Source organism: Phascolarctos cinereus, unplaced genomic scaffold (genome assembly GCF_003287225.1).
Source record: "Phascolarctos cinereus isolate Bilbo 61053 unplaced genomic scaffold, phaCin_HiC Scaffold_4;HRSCAF=312, whole genome shotgun sequence".
Taxonomy (NCBI): domain Eukaryota; kingdom Metazoa; phylum Chordata; class Mammalia; order Diprotodontia; family Phascolarctidae; genus Phascolarctos; species Phascolarctos cinereus.
In genome coordinates, this window is record NW_027555847.1 from 120,297,645 (window position 1) to 120,313,807 (window position 16,163).

At 40.6% G+C, this 16,163-nt stretch overlaps 1 protein-coding gene across 1 annotated transcript in view; it reads right to left on the reverse strand.

Annotated features, from left to right (window-relative positions):
- Positions 1 to 16,163, reverse strand: part of RCL1 (RNA terminal phosphate cyclase like 1) — a 60,646-nt gene that overhangs the window by 30,169 nt on the left and 14,314 nt on the right. Inside the window, 3 exon segments of the mRNA XM_021006302.2 lie at positions 1,200 to 1,274; positions 4,311 to 4,486; positions 12,270 to 12,341. Of these exon segments, the coding sequence (XP_020861961.1) occupies positions 1,200 to 1,274; positions 4,311 to 4,486; positions 12,270 to 12,341 (323 nt within the window).

Below are 16,163 nucleotides of genomic sequence, written 5' to 3' on the forward strand. Positions count from 1 at the left end.
ATAGGACTGGACTTGGTCAGCTTGGCCCCAAAGGGCAGAAGTAGGAACAAGGAGTAGAAGTTAGAGAGAGGCAAACAGGCTCAATGTAAAGATAATCAGAACGATCCAAAAATAACAATGGCGAGTTGTCTCCCCTTCAGCAGACATTGTCAAGCAAAGGCTGGATGAACATCTGTTAAGTCAACGTAGGATGGGATTCAACTTAGACATGGCCTCTGAGGACCCTTCCAGATGACATTCTGGGAGAGTCAATCTCAGCACCGGACCACAGAAGGACAGGGACAAACAAACTGCATTATGTCCGGAGCAGCAGCTGACTGAGGGCAGATAACACAAGAAAAGTAAGCAGGCTGGAGACCATGTCATGAGATTCATTTAACAAACTGGGGGCATCTAGCCTTGGAAAGACTTAAGCAGGGAGATGGAAAGCAGGGCAGCTGTATTCAGATATGTGAAGAGGAGAAGGCTAGAGCCAGCCAAGTCTTTCTTTCTCTCCAAGCTGATTTCCTGGCTTTCCTGAATCTTCCTATAATGCCCCTTTCATCTCTTCCCCCCATCCTTCCTTTCAGCTCTCTCTTAGGTACTATAGTCCTCCATAGGTTATTTGGAGGAAGGGAGCATCTTTCTTACTCCTTGTATTTATATCCCCTGGCATACAGTAAGTGCTTAATAAATACCCGTTGACTTGACAATCATATAGAAGAGAAATGGAAGCATTTCTGCTTGACCACAGAGCAGTCAGGTAGAAGATGCACAGAGACAGAATGATGCTAATGAAAAAGGAAAACCTCCCATCAATTAGAGCTGTCCAAAAGTGGTCTATACTGCCTCAAGAGGCACTGGGTTCCCCATCATTGGGGGTGTCTACCAGAGGCTGCATGACAAGTTGAAAGAAAGGGAGGTAATGACCTTTGACGTGCCTTCCAACTCTGAAATTCCCTGATCTATCATTATTATTATCTTAAGAAGTCAAGGGAATCTTTTCCCTAAACTTTATTTTTAAGAAAACATAACAGTTTACTTCACTATCCCAAATAAATTGATCATAAGAGGGGAAAACTCACTTGAATCAAGAATGAAGGGAAACTGTTAAGACATTATGAATGATGGAAATAGGGCAATACATTCAAGAAGCATTCCTTGAGCAGATGAAGACAAATTTAACAAGGAAGGAGGACCCACAGCTTACAATTTCTTACCTTAAGCTCGAAAGATTCACCATCAATTCCAAATTGTTTCAATAAAGGGAGGGCTGTTGCCTTCAGAACATCCACCTGTAAAGGGATTTTTAAGAGAAGGTTCCATTAGGAAAAGGAGATAAGGGAGAATGAAACATGATATAATAAATAATCCTGAATAAAAAATAGGCAGTTATTCATTGCTTACTATGTGTCAGGTACTGTGGTGAGGGCTGGGAATAGATATGAACATAGACAGACAGACACATAAATACAAGAAACAATATGGTGTAACTGATGGAGAGCCAGCCTCAAAAGCCAAGGGGACCTGGGTTGAAGTCTTGCCTCTGACATTTATTAGCTCTGTAACCACTTAATCTCCATCTTGGCAGGACTCCTCAGAGTCTGGTCCACTGGAATAGCCTTCTAGTACCTAAGATCACATCAAGGTCACCAAGAGTTATCAGAGTAAGGTAAGTTCCAAAACGATGGGAACCAGGCCTTACCCAGATTTTATTATCTCCTCTAGTGTCTTATCCAGTAAGCTGCATATGTTGGCTGAATAAACGACTCAAATTTCTACAGAGTTGTTCAAGATTTGAAAAGCCCATTCCTCACAGCAGTACCCCTAAAAATATCAAGTACACATTTAGCAGCTGGGGAAACTGAGTCTCAGAGAAAAGAAGTAACTTGCCTTTGATCACTCTGCTAAATCATTTAAATGAGAAGGAATAAATAAAAGAGCAATTCACACAATGCCCGTGTGTGTGTGGTGGACACCCACGGAGGATTTATGGGAGGACATGAACAAGAGACACACAGATGGACAGGCTTCCTGGAGGAGTGATTTCTGAGTGGAGTTTTAGAGGACAGACAGGAGTTTAGCAGGTAAAAAACTAACTTAGCAGGAATCTAATCTAGCCTCAAGGAAGCTAGGTGGTACAGCAGATAGAGTGCTGGACCTGGAGTCAGGAAGACCTGAGTTCAAATCTGGCCTAAGACACTTACTAGCTGTGACCCCAAACAGGTCACTTAACTGTTTGCCTCAGTTTCCTCATCTGTAAAATGAGCTGGAGAAGGAAATGGCAAACCACTCCTGTATCTTTGCCAAGAAAACCCCACGGACAGTATGGTCCACAGGGTCACAAAGAGTCAGATAAGACTGAACAGCAATGACACTATCTTCATACAACCCCCCATTTTACAGACGACAAGACAGAGAAGTTCAGCATCTGAACTCATTTCCTCTGATTCCAATCCCAGTGTTCTTTCCAGCAAACCACACACTGCCTCATCTTATGTACCCAAGAAAGTCAAAGTAAAATAATATTAAATAATTTCAAGAAGGAAAGAATGCTAATAACTACAGCTAGGGAGATCAGGAAAGGCTCTATATAGAAGGGGGCACCTGAAGGAAGCTAAGGATTCTATGAAGTAGAAGAGAGGAAGAAGCGTATGCCAGGCAAGGCATGCCAGGAACGGCTCATGCAAAGGCACGGTGATGGGAAAGGGAATGAGAAGCATAGGGAACGAAAAGCATAGGGAACAGCTGGACCTGAGTTTAAATCCTGCTTCTGGCACTTAGTAGCTGTATGACACTGGATAAGTCACTCAAACTCTACACCCTCAGACAATTCCCAAGAATTAACTACTAAGTCACAGACAAGGCAATCTGCATCAGTGGAAGGAACTCCACAACTGCCCATGTTGAGAAAAACCATAAATCCTTTCAGCGTTTGCCTAGCCATCTCCAGTCATCCTAATCTACATCTCACCACTGGACTTGGACAGCTCTGGAGGAGAAAGTGAGGCCGGCGACTTTGCACAGCCCTGCCTCACTTAAATCCAATTCATTTGCGTGTCGTGGCCTCACCTTCCTATTGTCTTGGTGCTCTTTGAGAACAAGGGGCAAACAGCAACATTAATAAGGTTAAACCAAAAAAAATTTTATCTGAGGAAAACAACAACAAAAAAAATTCACAGGTGTTACAAATGGAGTGATTTTGTACTCCCTTGTCAAATGTCCTATTCACTTAAAAAAAGCCTTCTAGCTAAAGTTCACGACTTCAAATTCTTTCTATACTGAAATGGTTTTGGCTACTGATGACTGTTAAATTCATAAGAATGAATAATTTTTAAAAGATATCTAACTCCCAAAACTATCAGCACACATGTGCTTCCAAATCTCAGAAACTCCTTTCCACTTTAAAAAAATATATGTATGCTTTGCTTCTTTGGGTCACTTTGGGAAATTTCCATGGGATGGGAATAAGAAAGGTCTACTGATGTTTGAGTACAGGACAGGCAGCACTATACAGTGGCCGGCAGCCCAGCACAGGCTCTAGTCTCCTCTCCCCCTCCTCTGCCCAGTGATCAGTGAGAGCAGCTTAGAACACTTAGGAAGAACACAACATTTTAAAGATGGAGAGGGACCTTAAAAGTTATCTATTCCAGCCTTCTCATTTTACCAATAAGAAACCTGAGGTCAAGCCAAGACAGAAGTGACTCGCCCAAAGTCACATGGGCAATAAGGGAGCACACCAGGATTCAACCTCACTTCCTATTTCCCAATCCAGCTTTTTCCTCTGCTTCCCAGCTGTCTGCCTGCACTGATGGTCTTTAGCAACCATGACAGGTTACGGAATTGACTGGTTTTCCTGTCCAGGTTCACCGAGCTATGCAGAACAAAATGGCCTCCAAGTAAAACAAAATATACTCTGTTTCCCAAGAAATTTACTTCCATGGGTACCTTCCCTTAATTCTAATTTTTTTTCCTTTCATCCGGTATAAATATATACACATATAAAATAAATACATACACATATTTTATACAAAACATTTATATAAAAGTATGCATATTAAATATATACATACACACATACATATATACATTTAATATGTATTGTGTGTGTATATGTATGAAAATAAGTTTGCTTTTGTATATGTTTGTTTATTGTCTCCTCCCTTTAGATTGTAAGCCCTTTGAGGGCAGGGACTGTTTTTTACCTCTTCTTGTATCCCCAGCACTTAGCACAATGCCTGGCACATAGTAGGCAATTAATAAATGTTTACTGACTGGTTGACTGATTGAAAGAGAAAACAACTACGCGTGATTAAGTTCGTGATACTCACTGAAGGGTCGACCTGGTCATTGGTTATGCCTCGAAGAACTACCCTTAAAGGGTGCTTCATAAAGGGGGCCAGGCAAAGAAGACTCTCCAGGTAGTACCCAATACTCCGATGGGCACTGCAGTCATGTTCCACCGACCCGCCGTACAGGAGCCCAGGCTGATAATACAAAGTAGTTCCTTAAATCAGAGAGAGAGGGAGAAATGGTGAATCAGTTCAAACATCAGTCTCAGGTCACCAAGGAAAGGAAGAATAATAATAATTCACGCTGTTAACACCCTTGTCGGCTTAAAAAACTGCTTTCTTCATGACGACAGCAAAAGGAGGTAAATCCAGGGAGAAGCCTGACTGTAAGAAAATGGTGACACAGCAAGAGGACGCTCTGGGGGCAAAGGAGGTGGGTTCAAATGCCAGCTTTGCTACTTAGCCCCTGTGTGGCCTTGGACATGTGGCTCAATGTCTCTGGGCCTTAGATTCTTCACGTGAAGAGTAAGGAGACTGGACTACATGACCTCTGAAGGCCCTTCTGGCTTTAAACGTATGATTTTGATGAATAATACAAGTTGTTCCCCCTATTATATAAGTTCCTTAATCAAAAGGACTCTCTTGCCTTTCTACTTGTAGCCTCAGTACTTTGCACATAGTAATAGTTTATTATATTAATATATTACATAATATTATATTAACATAATTTAATAATAAATGCTTTTTAAATTAAGTAATTCATTCAACAATAGCAAATCACATCAATACAGTAATTTAGCGTTACAAAGCCTCCATTTCCTCAGCTGCAAAACCAGACTTAAAAAGCTTAAAAAAAAAAATCCTGTGAAATAGGTAGCCCAACATTATTAACCCCACTTTACAGAAGAGGTCACTGAGTCTGAGAGGCAAAGTGAATTCTCATTATAGAAGCCTCAGGGCTCATTTAGGATAACCGTTTCACTTAGAGTCGGTGGAATACCTGGGTTTGGGTTCTCCCTTTTCATAAGCTAACTTTGTGACTCTGGGCAAATCTGAAAAATGAAAATAATACTTTAATACTCCCTACCTCATAGAAGTCTGGCAAGAACAGTACTTTATAAACCTCATTTTACAGATGAAGAAACTGAGGCATAAATCACACAGCTAGGCCCCTTGACTTCAAGCCCAGGGCTCTTTCCCATCTACATCTCATTCCAAAAACTGACTTGCTACTATCAAGCTCTGAGGATCACAATGAACCCTCGCTGAAATTCAATACACAGTACCAATGCTCAACTTCTCTTCACACCACCTGCCTCCCCGAAGTCATGCCAGGGTACAAGACAGATAGCAGATGAGCTTCCCTCTTCCCCACCTGGCACATACACTCTCACACTGCGTGACTGTTGTTCTCTCCCAGCTAGTGCCCTTCTTAAACCCCCAGCCACTCAGCTGGCAAGCTTGCCAGAGAAAACAGGTAGTCACAAAGCACATAATTGCATAAGCCATGTGTACCCCAAAGAGATAAAGAAAAAGGAAGGATTCACTGAGAAAGAACTCTCCTTTACTGAGTGTCTTCTTTACTGAGGTCCTTGACAGTGGCCAGGGGAGGGCAAATGGAGATAAGGCAGGGAAATATTATTAGGAAGAGGGCTGTCAAACTAGCTGATCAGTAGTACTATATTATTAGTAGAAGAAACACTGGTTCCAGAGTCAAGAAAAACAAATTTCAAATCCCGCCTCTAATACAGACTACCTGTACCCCCCGGGTCATGTCATTTCCCTTCCTGGGCCTCAGTTTCTTCATCTGTACAATGGCATGGTCAGACTAGACGGCTGCTGAGATCCCTTCCACTTCTAAAGTGATGACCCTAAGGTCCCTTTCAACTCTAACCCTATAATCCTGAGGTTCTGCCCTCAAGGAACTTTCAATCTAACTGGAGAGAATAAGTCACAGAGATATCAAAACAGAGCTAGTGATAATTCAGAAGAGTGATAAGTGCTTTAGGAGTCCATAAGGCAAAATTTGTTACAAGGGTTTTATTGGAATTTTCTTCCCCAGAGGAGGAAAGGGGGAAGATTTGGGAGAAAAAAGGGGGCTGCTAAAAAGGCTGCTAAAAAGAAAAAGATAAAGAAAAGTTGGTCACTGAAGCATTTTTTTAAATGCATAGAAAAGAACAAAAGAACGCACAGAGAAGCAAGGCATCCCTGAGTCATGTGTTGAATTCATTATATACTGAAGAGGAAATGCAAGCAGTATATAATTTGTTGTTGTTCAATTGTTTCAGACTCTTCATGACCCATTTGGGGTTTTCTTGGCAAAGATACTGGGGTGGTTTACCATTTTCTTCTCCAGTTTGTTTTACAGATGAGGAAACTGAGGCAAACAGGGTTAAGTGACTCGCCCAGGGTCACATAACTAGTAGTAAGTGTCTGCGGCCAGATTTGAATTCAGGAAGATGAGTCTTTCTGACTTCAGGCCCAACACTCTATCTACTGTGTCACCTAGCTGCCCTGGATGTAACAGAGATTTGCTATTTCATGTATCTTTTCATGCTCTAATTTGTATATGGAAATGCTAATTTTATTTGGTTTTTATTTATTATTTGAATTATTAAATTCAAATTTTATTCCAAATTGTTAAACAAAATTGTTAAATATAGAATAAATCATAATAATAAAAAAGGAGAAGGGAGAGAAAGAAGTTCATAAGAGGGCACAACCACTTCCAAACGGCCTGAGGGCATATGTCATAGAAAGGCTAGGATCTGAGCTAGGTCTTAAAGCATGGTCAATTTCTCTCTACTGAATCTCAAAGCTAGAAGGGACCTTCCCCAGTCATGCAGTCTTCACCTGTCAAAATGAATGACCTCCAAGCTTTGTCTGGCTCCCTTGATTCTATCAGCCTTGAATGGAAGAGGACATTCCAGGAAAGGAGACTAAAATATGCAAGTCCAGTTCAGAGGTCAAGGAACGGATCAATGTGACCAAAGTTGTTTGTACATGGAAGAAGAAATGCAATTAGAAAGAACCAGACTGTGGAGAGCCTCAAATGTTAGGCTAAGAAATCTAGATATTATCCCCAAAGCAAGGGGGATGTGCCATGATTAAAAAACCACATGGAATGAATCATTTGCCACTGGAGACTAGTGTAAACATGCAAGAATGAGGGATCTGGGATCTATCCATCTATGCAGTAGGAATGGAAGGAAGGGACTGAGTTGAGAGATATTACAAAGGAAGCAAGTCCAGGATTTCATTATAGATCAGGTATCAGAAGGTGGGAGAGGAGGGAAGAGATTGATTCTAGGCTATTGAGAGAATGGCAACATTACTGACAAAAATAGGTAAGTTAGGAGAAGAGAACATTAAGTTCTGTTTTAGAAATGCTGAAATTGAAGTGATGATGGGACATTCAGTGGAAATGTCAAGAAGACAATTAAAGATATACCACTAGAGTTAGAGACTTTAACAGTCCCAATGTAAGTTCCTGGAGGACAGAGACTGTATTTCTGTTGTTGTTGCTGTCTTTGAATCCCCAGCACTTAGTGAATATAGTAGACTTAATAAATGCCTATTGAGTTGAGTTGAGAGAGAAGTCAGGGTTAGAGCTTTAGTATAAAGAGGAGATAGGAAGGTTAAGAACCAAGCTTTAGGAAATACCAGGTATGGAGAAAGGAGTAAGCTAGGGGACAGGAGAAACGATCAAGGAAGTAGAAAATATAATATCAGGGAAGCAACTGGAAAAGTTTCTACCTAGTCCAACTGGTGCCTGTTTCATCGACCAAACATTGATTGAGCACCTCTCATTTTGGGCACGGTACTAAGTCTGGAGAAAGAAAGGCCACAAAGTCAACAGACCTTGGCCTCAAGGCCACAGAATCCTGCACAGTTGGCCAACCTCTGCTTCAAGATGTCCACTAATGGGGAACCCACTATCTCCTAGGGTAATTCAACGGATATTGGCGTCACTTTAATTTTTAGGAAGCTTTTCCTTACTAAATTAGCCCCTCTGTAACTTGTACTCACTGTTCCTAATTCTGCCCTCTGGGATAAAAAGGAACAAATTTAATCCCATGTGGGGTCAAGAACCAGTTTAAGAAGCGCTGAAGAGGCAGCGGGTGGAAAAAGTTTAAGAAGCCCTGTTCTATATGACGGTACTTCAAATTTAAAGAAGGAAGGTGTGTTCAACAGTGTTAAATACTGTTGAAATACTAAGAAAAATCCCATGTGTGTTGAATCAACTACACATTGTTTCAACAAAGGTGTGGGACTTGTGGGACTTCTGGGACCCCCATCCCCCATCTGACCCTCAGCTTAATTTCATTCTAGCCCCTGAGGGAAGAAAGATGGATCCACTGGTGCCCATAGTTGGGAAATGAAACACAAAGAAAAGCTTTTAGGAGCAATATCCAAACCCGTCACCAGATGGCCTCTTCCCACTACAAAATGAGATGCTGACACAACTAGCTAACCTATTTTTTCAGAGAGACCAGGTTAAGTTTCACTCTTGAAAAATGAGGGAAAAAAGGACTCAAAAACAAACAAATAAATAAAAGAATGAATGAATAAACAAATGAGTAAATAAATAAATAAACAAGCAAGCAAATAAAAGGAAAAGACTTCAAGAATGCTTATGCTTCCAAATTTTAGGCAAGTATCAAATTTTTTTGTTATTTATTTCTCTAACAAAATATTTACTTTTCAAATAAAATTAGGCAATATTTAAGCATTCATAAAAAGAATGAGCACTGTGTACACCCTTTGACCCAGCAATACCACAACTAAATCTGTATCCCACAGAGATCATAAAAAAAGGAAAAGCCCTCACATGCACAAAGATATTTATAGCAGCTCTTTTTGTGGTGGCCAAGAATTGGGAATTAAGGGGATGCCCAACAACTGGGAAATAGCTGAACAAGTTACAGCATATGAATGTAATGTAATACTACTGTGCTGTAAGAAATGAGCAGGAGGCAGATTTCAGAAAAACTTAGAAAGACTTACATGAACTGATGCTGAGGGAAGTAAGCAGAACCAGCAGAACACTGTACACAGTAACAGCAACATTATGCGATGACTAACTTCGACAGACTCATCTCTTCTCAGCAATGAAAGATCTAAGAGAATTCTAAAAGGCTCATGATGGAAAATGCTATCCACATCCAGAAAAAGAACCATGAAATCTGAATGAAGATCAAAGCATACTATTTTCACCTTTTTTTTTGTTTTCTGTTTCTACTGGTTTTTCCCTTTTGTTCTGATTCTTCTTTTACAACATGACTAATGTGGAATTATGTTTAACATGATTGCACATGTATAATCTATATCAGATTGTTTGCTGTTTTGGGGAGAGGGGAGAGGAGGGAGAAAAATTTGGAACTCAAAATCTTAGAAAAATGAATGCTGGAAACTATCTTTACCTGTAATTGGAAAAAAAACACTATTAAATGGGGGGGAGGGGGAAGAAAAAAGAAAAGAAAAAGAATAAGCAACTTCTCCCTTCTCATAGAACAAAAATGTCCATTTTGGTGAGAAGGTCAAGGTGTCAATTTTATTAATTATAGATTTATACAAACATTTTAGGAAAGACACTGGTAAACAGGAGGGAACCCAGGAGAATAAACAAGGATGATGATCAGCTGGAGAATTAAACCAATTTTATTTAATTTGGGCAGTTACATGGTCTAATGGACAGAATATGTGATTTGGAGTCAGAAGGACTTAAGTTTGAATATTACTTCAGATGCTAGCTTAGCTGTGTGACCCTAAGTCAATTCTCAGCCTCAGCTGCCTCATCTGTAAAAAGAGGATAATAATGACACCTATTTCACAGGGTGGTTGTAAGGAGAGTGTGTGTGTGTGTGTGTGCGCGCACGTGTGTGTGCGCATGCAAGCATGTTTGTAGAAAAAGAATGCATAGAATACTTTGCAAATCTTAAAGTACTATGGTTACAAATCATAGGAAGAAAACTGGGGAGGGGAAGAAAGAGAGGGAAAGTTGTTAATTAAATCTGTCAAAGTATGTGCAGAGATCTCATTCTGCTTAGCCTCATGGCTGAACTAGGAGGAACAAGCAGAAATTTCAGAGATGGAATTCAGTTCAATGAAAGAAAAAAATTTCCTAATAATTAGAGGACAGCTAGGTGGTGCAGTGCATAGCGTGCCGGGCCTGAAGTCAGGAAGACTCATCTTCCTGAGTTCAAATCTGGCCACAGACATTCACTGGCTGTGTGACCCTGGGTGAGTCACTCAACCCTGTTTGCCTCAGTTTCCTCACCCGTAAAATGCGCTGGAGAAGGAAATGGCAAACCTCTCCAGTATCTTTGCCAAGAAAACCCCAAATGGGGTCACAAAGAATCAGCCACAGTCAACCATCAACAAAGTCTTTAAGTATGGACCTAATGATGGACTCTGCATAGTCATCCAAGAATGTTAAATTCAGAAGGGTTCCTCACTAGGTTGGCCCCAGACAGACAAGGTTTTCGGCCACTGGAACTCTTGAGGACCATCTACTTAGTCACAGAAGTTCATAACCAGATTACAGAGGGGTGAAGTTTTTTGTTTTGTTTTATTTTTGCCATAGCAACTCACAAAGACTAGAGTACAAGAATGGTATACCAGATGAGGTGCTGGGCTACCCACACAATAAAATCAGTACCCTTTAAATACTAAAAGGGGGGGAAGGTGAGGAAACTAGCATTTACTAAGAACTTACTATGTGCCAGGCACTGTGCTAAGTGCTAGAGAGAGAGAGACAGGGATATGCCAGAGAGAGACAGAGATTTAATACACACACACACACACACACACACACACACACACACACACACACACACACACACACTCTTTTGCCCTCAAAGTACTTGGCACTGTCGAATGCTTCAACATCAGAAAACGATGTGATTTTATCTGTGGAAATGACACCAAAGAAGAGGCATAACCATCTGCTTTGCTGCTGCACCCTATGGACCATGGGACCTTTCTATTTGACTCAAAGCTGAAACCTACAAATGTGCTGTTTCCTTCATCAGAAGGCGAGCTCTTTGACAGCAGAGGCTCTGTTACTTAACACAGGACTTTGTACATAGTGCTAAAAAAATGCTTTTTCATTCATTCATTCAACTCCTTCATTTACTCGTTCATATAGACGTTGCTCAGGTGCTAACACTTATATAAGACCTTTCCAAATCCTCTAAGCTGTTGCTATTAGCACATTTTAATTCTGAAAATTGTGTTCTATTACTCCGTATATACTTTCTATTTTTTTGTGTACATGTTGACAGTCCCCAGCAGAATGTAAGCTTCCTGAAGACAGGAACTGTCTCTTTTTTTTTTTTTTGGTCTGCAACCCTAGGGCCTAACACACAGTAGATGCTTCAGATATTTGCTTGATAGGACTAAGTTATATAAAGGTATATAGTTCAACTAGATTATATGAATTAATACTTCCATTTTTGGAAGAAGGACGCTCATTAAAAAAAATGAATGGCCTATTCTTAGCCAAATCAGTACCTCCCTACTTTAAGCAAAAGACTTGAGAAGAAAAGATAAATGTGCAGAGTTTCCTAACTATACTGAATCACCAACGGAATCAGCAAAGGACATGGAAGTTACTTCTGTGGGCTACAAGCCTGTTAAAACAAGACAGGGCAGAATGAAGATCCTGAGTGCATGTAAACCGACGAGTCTCCAACCACAATGCAGCCTTAAAAATATGAGTTTATTTTCTTAAGAGCAGCTGAACGGCCAGAAAATTCAGTAGTCCTTATTTGTGGGTCTATGTGTAGCCGAGAGGGACTTATTCTGAATATGGGATTTTCACAGTCCTCTTAGCTTCTTCCAGGAAGACTCAGGCCACTTACTCTAACCTGGGCCTTTGGGAAAACATTTGGACAATTGGTCCTCAGACGAGAGAGGATCACCATAACAGATTACTTGTGGGAGAGAGATCAATACCTAAGGATGATAGCAAAGAAGAGGGCAGCACCAACTTACCTGTTTGATTTATTTCAATTCGAGAGCCATTGGTTATTTTATCTAAAAGCCGCACAAAACTGGCTTCAAAATCTATAGGAAGAAAAGACAAAAAAAAGAAATAAATTTACTTATTCAATGAACATTAATTTAAAATTAACATTACATTTAGTCCTTGAACATTTGTTAAAGAGCCTATTATATGCCAAGTACCATGCTAGGCTCTAAGATTAGAAAGGCAGCTAGGTAGTACAGTAGATAGAATGCTGGACCTGGGGTCAGAAAGATGTGAATTCAAATCTAGCCCCTGGGCAAATCATTTAACCTGTCTGCCTCGGTTTCCTCATCTAGAAGATAATAATAGCAGGGTTGTTGTGAGGATCAAATGAGATATCTGTAAAGCACTTAGCAAGCACAGTACTGGGACACAGTAGGCGCTACACAAATGCTTATTCTCTTCCCTCCCCCCAAACATTAAATTAATGAATTAATAATAACTCTGTGACTTTGGACAAGCCAGTCATCTCTACAACAGAAGACACTGGACCACAAGACCTCCATGCCCCCTGTTAACGTGTGATGAGTGACAGTCTCCTAGGATAATCAGCATCTTTGGAAACTGAATTTCTGATCCAAGCCCTGCAAGTCTGGGAGGAAATGCTGCTTATCTTCAGGAAACCTCAGCCTGCCTCAAAGGGGAGCCTTGCAGAACAATTTAGGTGCCTAAAAGCACTTAGAAGATGGAAAACAATAGCTAGCATATAAATGCATGCTCTCATTAGAAACATTTAGTAAGCAATTAGGTTACTTCAAAACCCTGAGACTCCATGATTTCTTAAGTGAGAAAGACTCTCTCCACTTACTCACCTAAGATGTTTACACTGACTCTCTCTCAAGTGACTGATTCTCTCACCTCTTAACTAGGTTGGCTCCCTGAGGTCATAAAATCATGAGGAAACTGAGTTTCAGGAAAATGAAGCAGTCTGTCCAAAATCATGAAGGTAGCAAGTGTCAGCAGACTGGGAATTATGACAGGGTATTAACTTTTTTAATTTTTAAAAAAAATGGACAAAAACGTATTGTCTTTTCCACCTACCTCCTCTTTGGAGGAAGAAAGAAAAAGCAAAAGTACCAGCTAAGTACAAAGCAGCTAGATGGCTTTATGGTTAGAATGTTGGGCCTAGAGTCAGGAAGACCTGAGGTCAAATCTGGCCCCCAATACTTATTTGCTGTGGGACCCTGGACAAGTCACTTAACCCTGTTTGCCTCAGTTCTCCATCTGTAAAATGAGTTGGAGAAGGAAATGGTAACCCACTCCAGTATTTTGCCAAGAAATCCCCAAATGGGTCAATTAAAGAGTCAGACATGACTGAAATAACTGCACATAGCACAATGCTGGCATACCAATAGATGCTATATAAATACTTATTCTCTTCCCCTACCAAATATACATAGTCAAGCAAAGTAAATTCCTTCACTGGCCAAGTCCAAAAAATATATCTAATTCTGCACTGTGAGATCATTACTCTTTGTTTGGCTTTTAAAGCCCTTCACAACCTGGCCCCTTTCTAACTTTTCAGTCTTTTTATACTTTACTCTCCTTTACCTACTTTATGATCCAGGGACAATGAGGGGCCTTCTTGTTGTTCTTTATATACAAGACTCAGTTTTCCAATTCTATGCCTTTTCACTAACCCATTCTCTCTTTGCTTGGAATGTTCTCCCACTGTTTCCTGGCATCCCTGGGGAGCCTCAGCTCAAACTCTCCCCTGTCCTGCCCCTCTCCCCACAGTGCCTTCCCTCTGAGATTACCTCCACTACCATGTATATTTCTTGTGTGTACCCAGTTGTTTGCATGTTGAAATGTGAGCTCCTTGAAAACAGGGTTTGTGTTTACCTTTCTTTGTACCCACCCCAGAGTTTAGCAAAATCCCTGGCACACTTACATGGTTGCTGAACTGATCTGACTTCATCAAGAGGAGGGCAGCATGCTTCCTCATCAGAATTCATTTGCCTCATCAGAGTTCTTAAGTTTTTCAAAGTTGTTGGTCTTTGAAATGTTGCTGCTGTTGTATAAATTGTTCTGATTCTGCTCACTTCCCTGTGTCAGTTCATGAGTCTTCCCGGGTTTCCACCATTTCTTACAGCCATAATATTCCCTTCCATTCACAGACCATACCCCCAACTAATCATCACAAAAGCTATTAATTTCCTTACCCAAAGTCTTCCTTCAAGGCCTCTTTCACATTGTGAAAACACTAATGTTTCCCCAAAGATAATGCCAGCAGAGCATGTGTTCAAGCAAGATCTTTTCTTAAATTGGAAAGGCTTTGAGTAGGACACCCATGGTCATGGACAGTGTGTCTTTTACTAAGAAAGTTTAGGTAAACTGAGAAGCTCAGCTGCTCATCACCAGTTTGGCCACAGAGTAGAGGAATTTTCTTGACTGCCAATTCACTTAATCAATTTCCTCATCGGTCAAATGAGAGGCCAGAATAGATGGCCTCTAAATCCCCAAAGACCCTTTGACATTTAAATCTATGACCCTGTGAACTCTCAAAAACCAGACTCTTAGTGAAGTACTGGAAACAGTGCCCATAGACAGGAGAATGGCTAAACAAGTCAGGGTGCATGAATGTAATGGAATTATCACTGGGCTGTTAAGAAATGATGAATGAACACAGAAGCATGGGAAGACCTATATGAATTGATATAAAGTGAGGTAAGCAGAATCAGGAAAGCCACTTACTGTGACTACAATACATAATGACCAAGGCTGGCCCAAGAAAAGAGATATGAAACCACCTCCCCTTGCCCTAATTCTCTAGAGATGTGGGGGATGATGGGTGTGGAACACTGCAGATTCCAATGTTTTGGATAGTTTTACTGAAATCTCTCCCCCTCTTTTAAATTCTCTCTTATAAGGGATAACTTTTGGGGAAGGGGAGGGTAGAGGAACACAATGAAAAATGTAGGTAATGGAAAAACAAAAGGCTTCAATGGAATTTTTTTAGAAAGACCATCTAAAACCACAAAGGGGTTGTGATCTGCATGGGTGGAGGGACCTCCCAAAGTTATTAAGCTAGAGATCCCTGATGGATTAATTTCAGCAGCACCTCACTGCCCCAACTCAACTGAACAGGTGACAATGGAGAAATGGGGGGATTTTTTTTTCAAACAAAAAGATGAGCTAAATTCTTAGCTTCTCCTCATTCTCCAATTTCCAGAAAAAAAAGGGAGACCAAGTCAGGGTTCACCCAACAAATCTAGGCAGAGAATCAATCTCTCCCTCTCTATAGCAGGGGTCCCCTGCACTCCACCCTCCAAATGACTCTGGGGGACAGAGTGAGGCTGATGACTTTGCACAGCCCTGCCTCACTTAAATCCAATTTACTTCCAAGTCAAGACATCACCCTCCTTATGTCATTGGTCTTCTTAGAGAAGGGAGGAGGCAGAAGGAACAACTCTTCCATGAAGCAATCCATGGCATTGAGCTGTTTCTAATTTTATGGCAGACTCACAAGTTCTTAGTGCTGGAAGGGACCTTAAAGGTTATCTCATCTAACTGCCTCATTCGATAAGGAGAAGCCAGATTTAAAAAAAAAAAAGGCAAAATAAAGCAGCAATTTGGGGAAAGGGTGGAACTGCCTAATATTTATTGTTCTGAATTAAAATTTATGGTGAGTAAAGAAAATTTAGTAAGTGATGGAAAATTTTATAAGAACTAGGAAACAATATACACAAAGACTAAAATAATATGAATGTAACAAGATAATCAAAATAGAATGCCATAAAATTATAACGGCCAAACTAGGCCACAAAGAAGAGATGTGAAAGCCTTTTCTCCCCAGTTCTTTGCAGTATAGGCTGTCTGCATGTATTTTTCACATATGTTGGCTAGTTTTGCTGAACTTC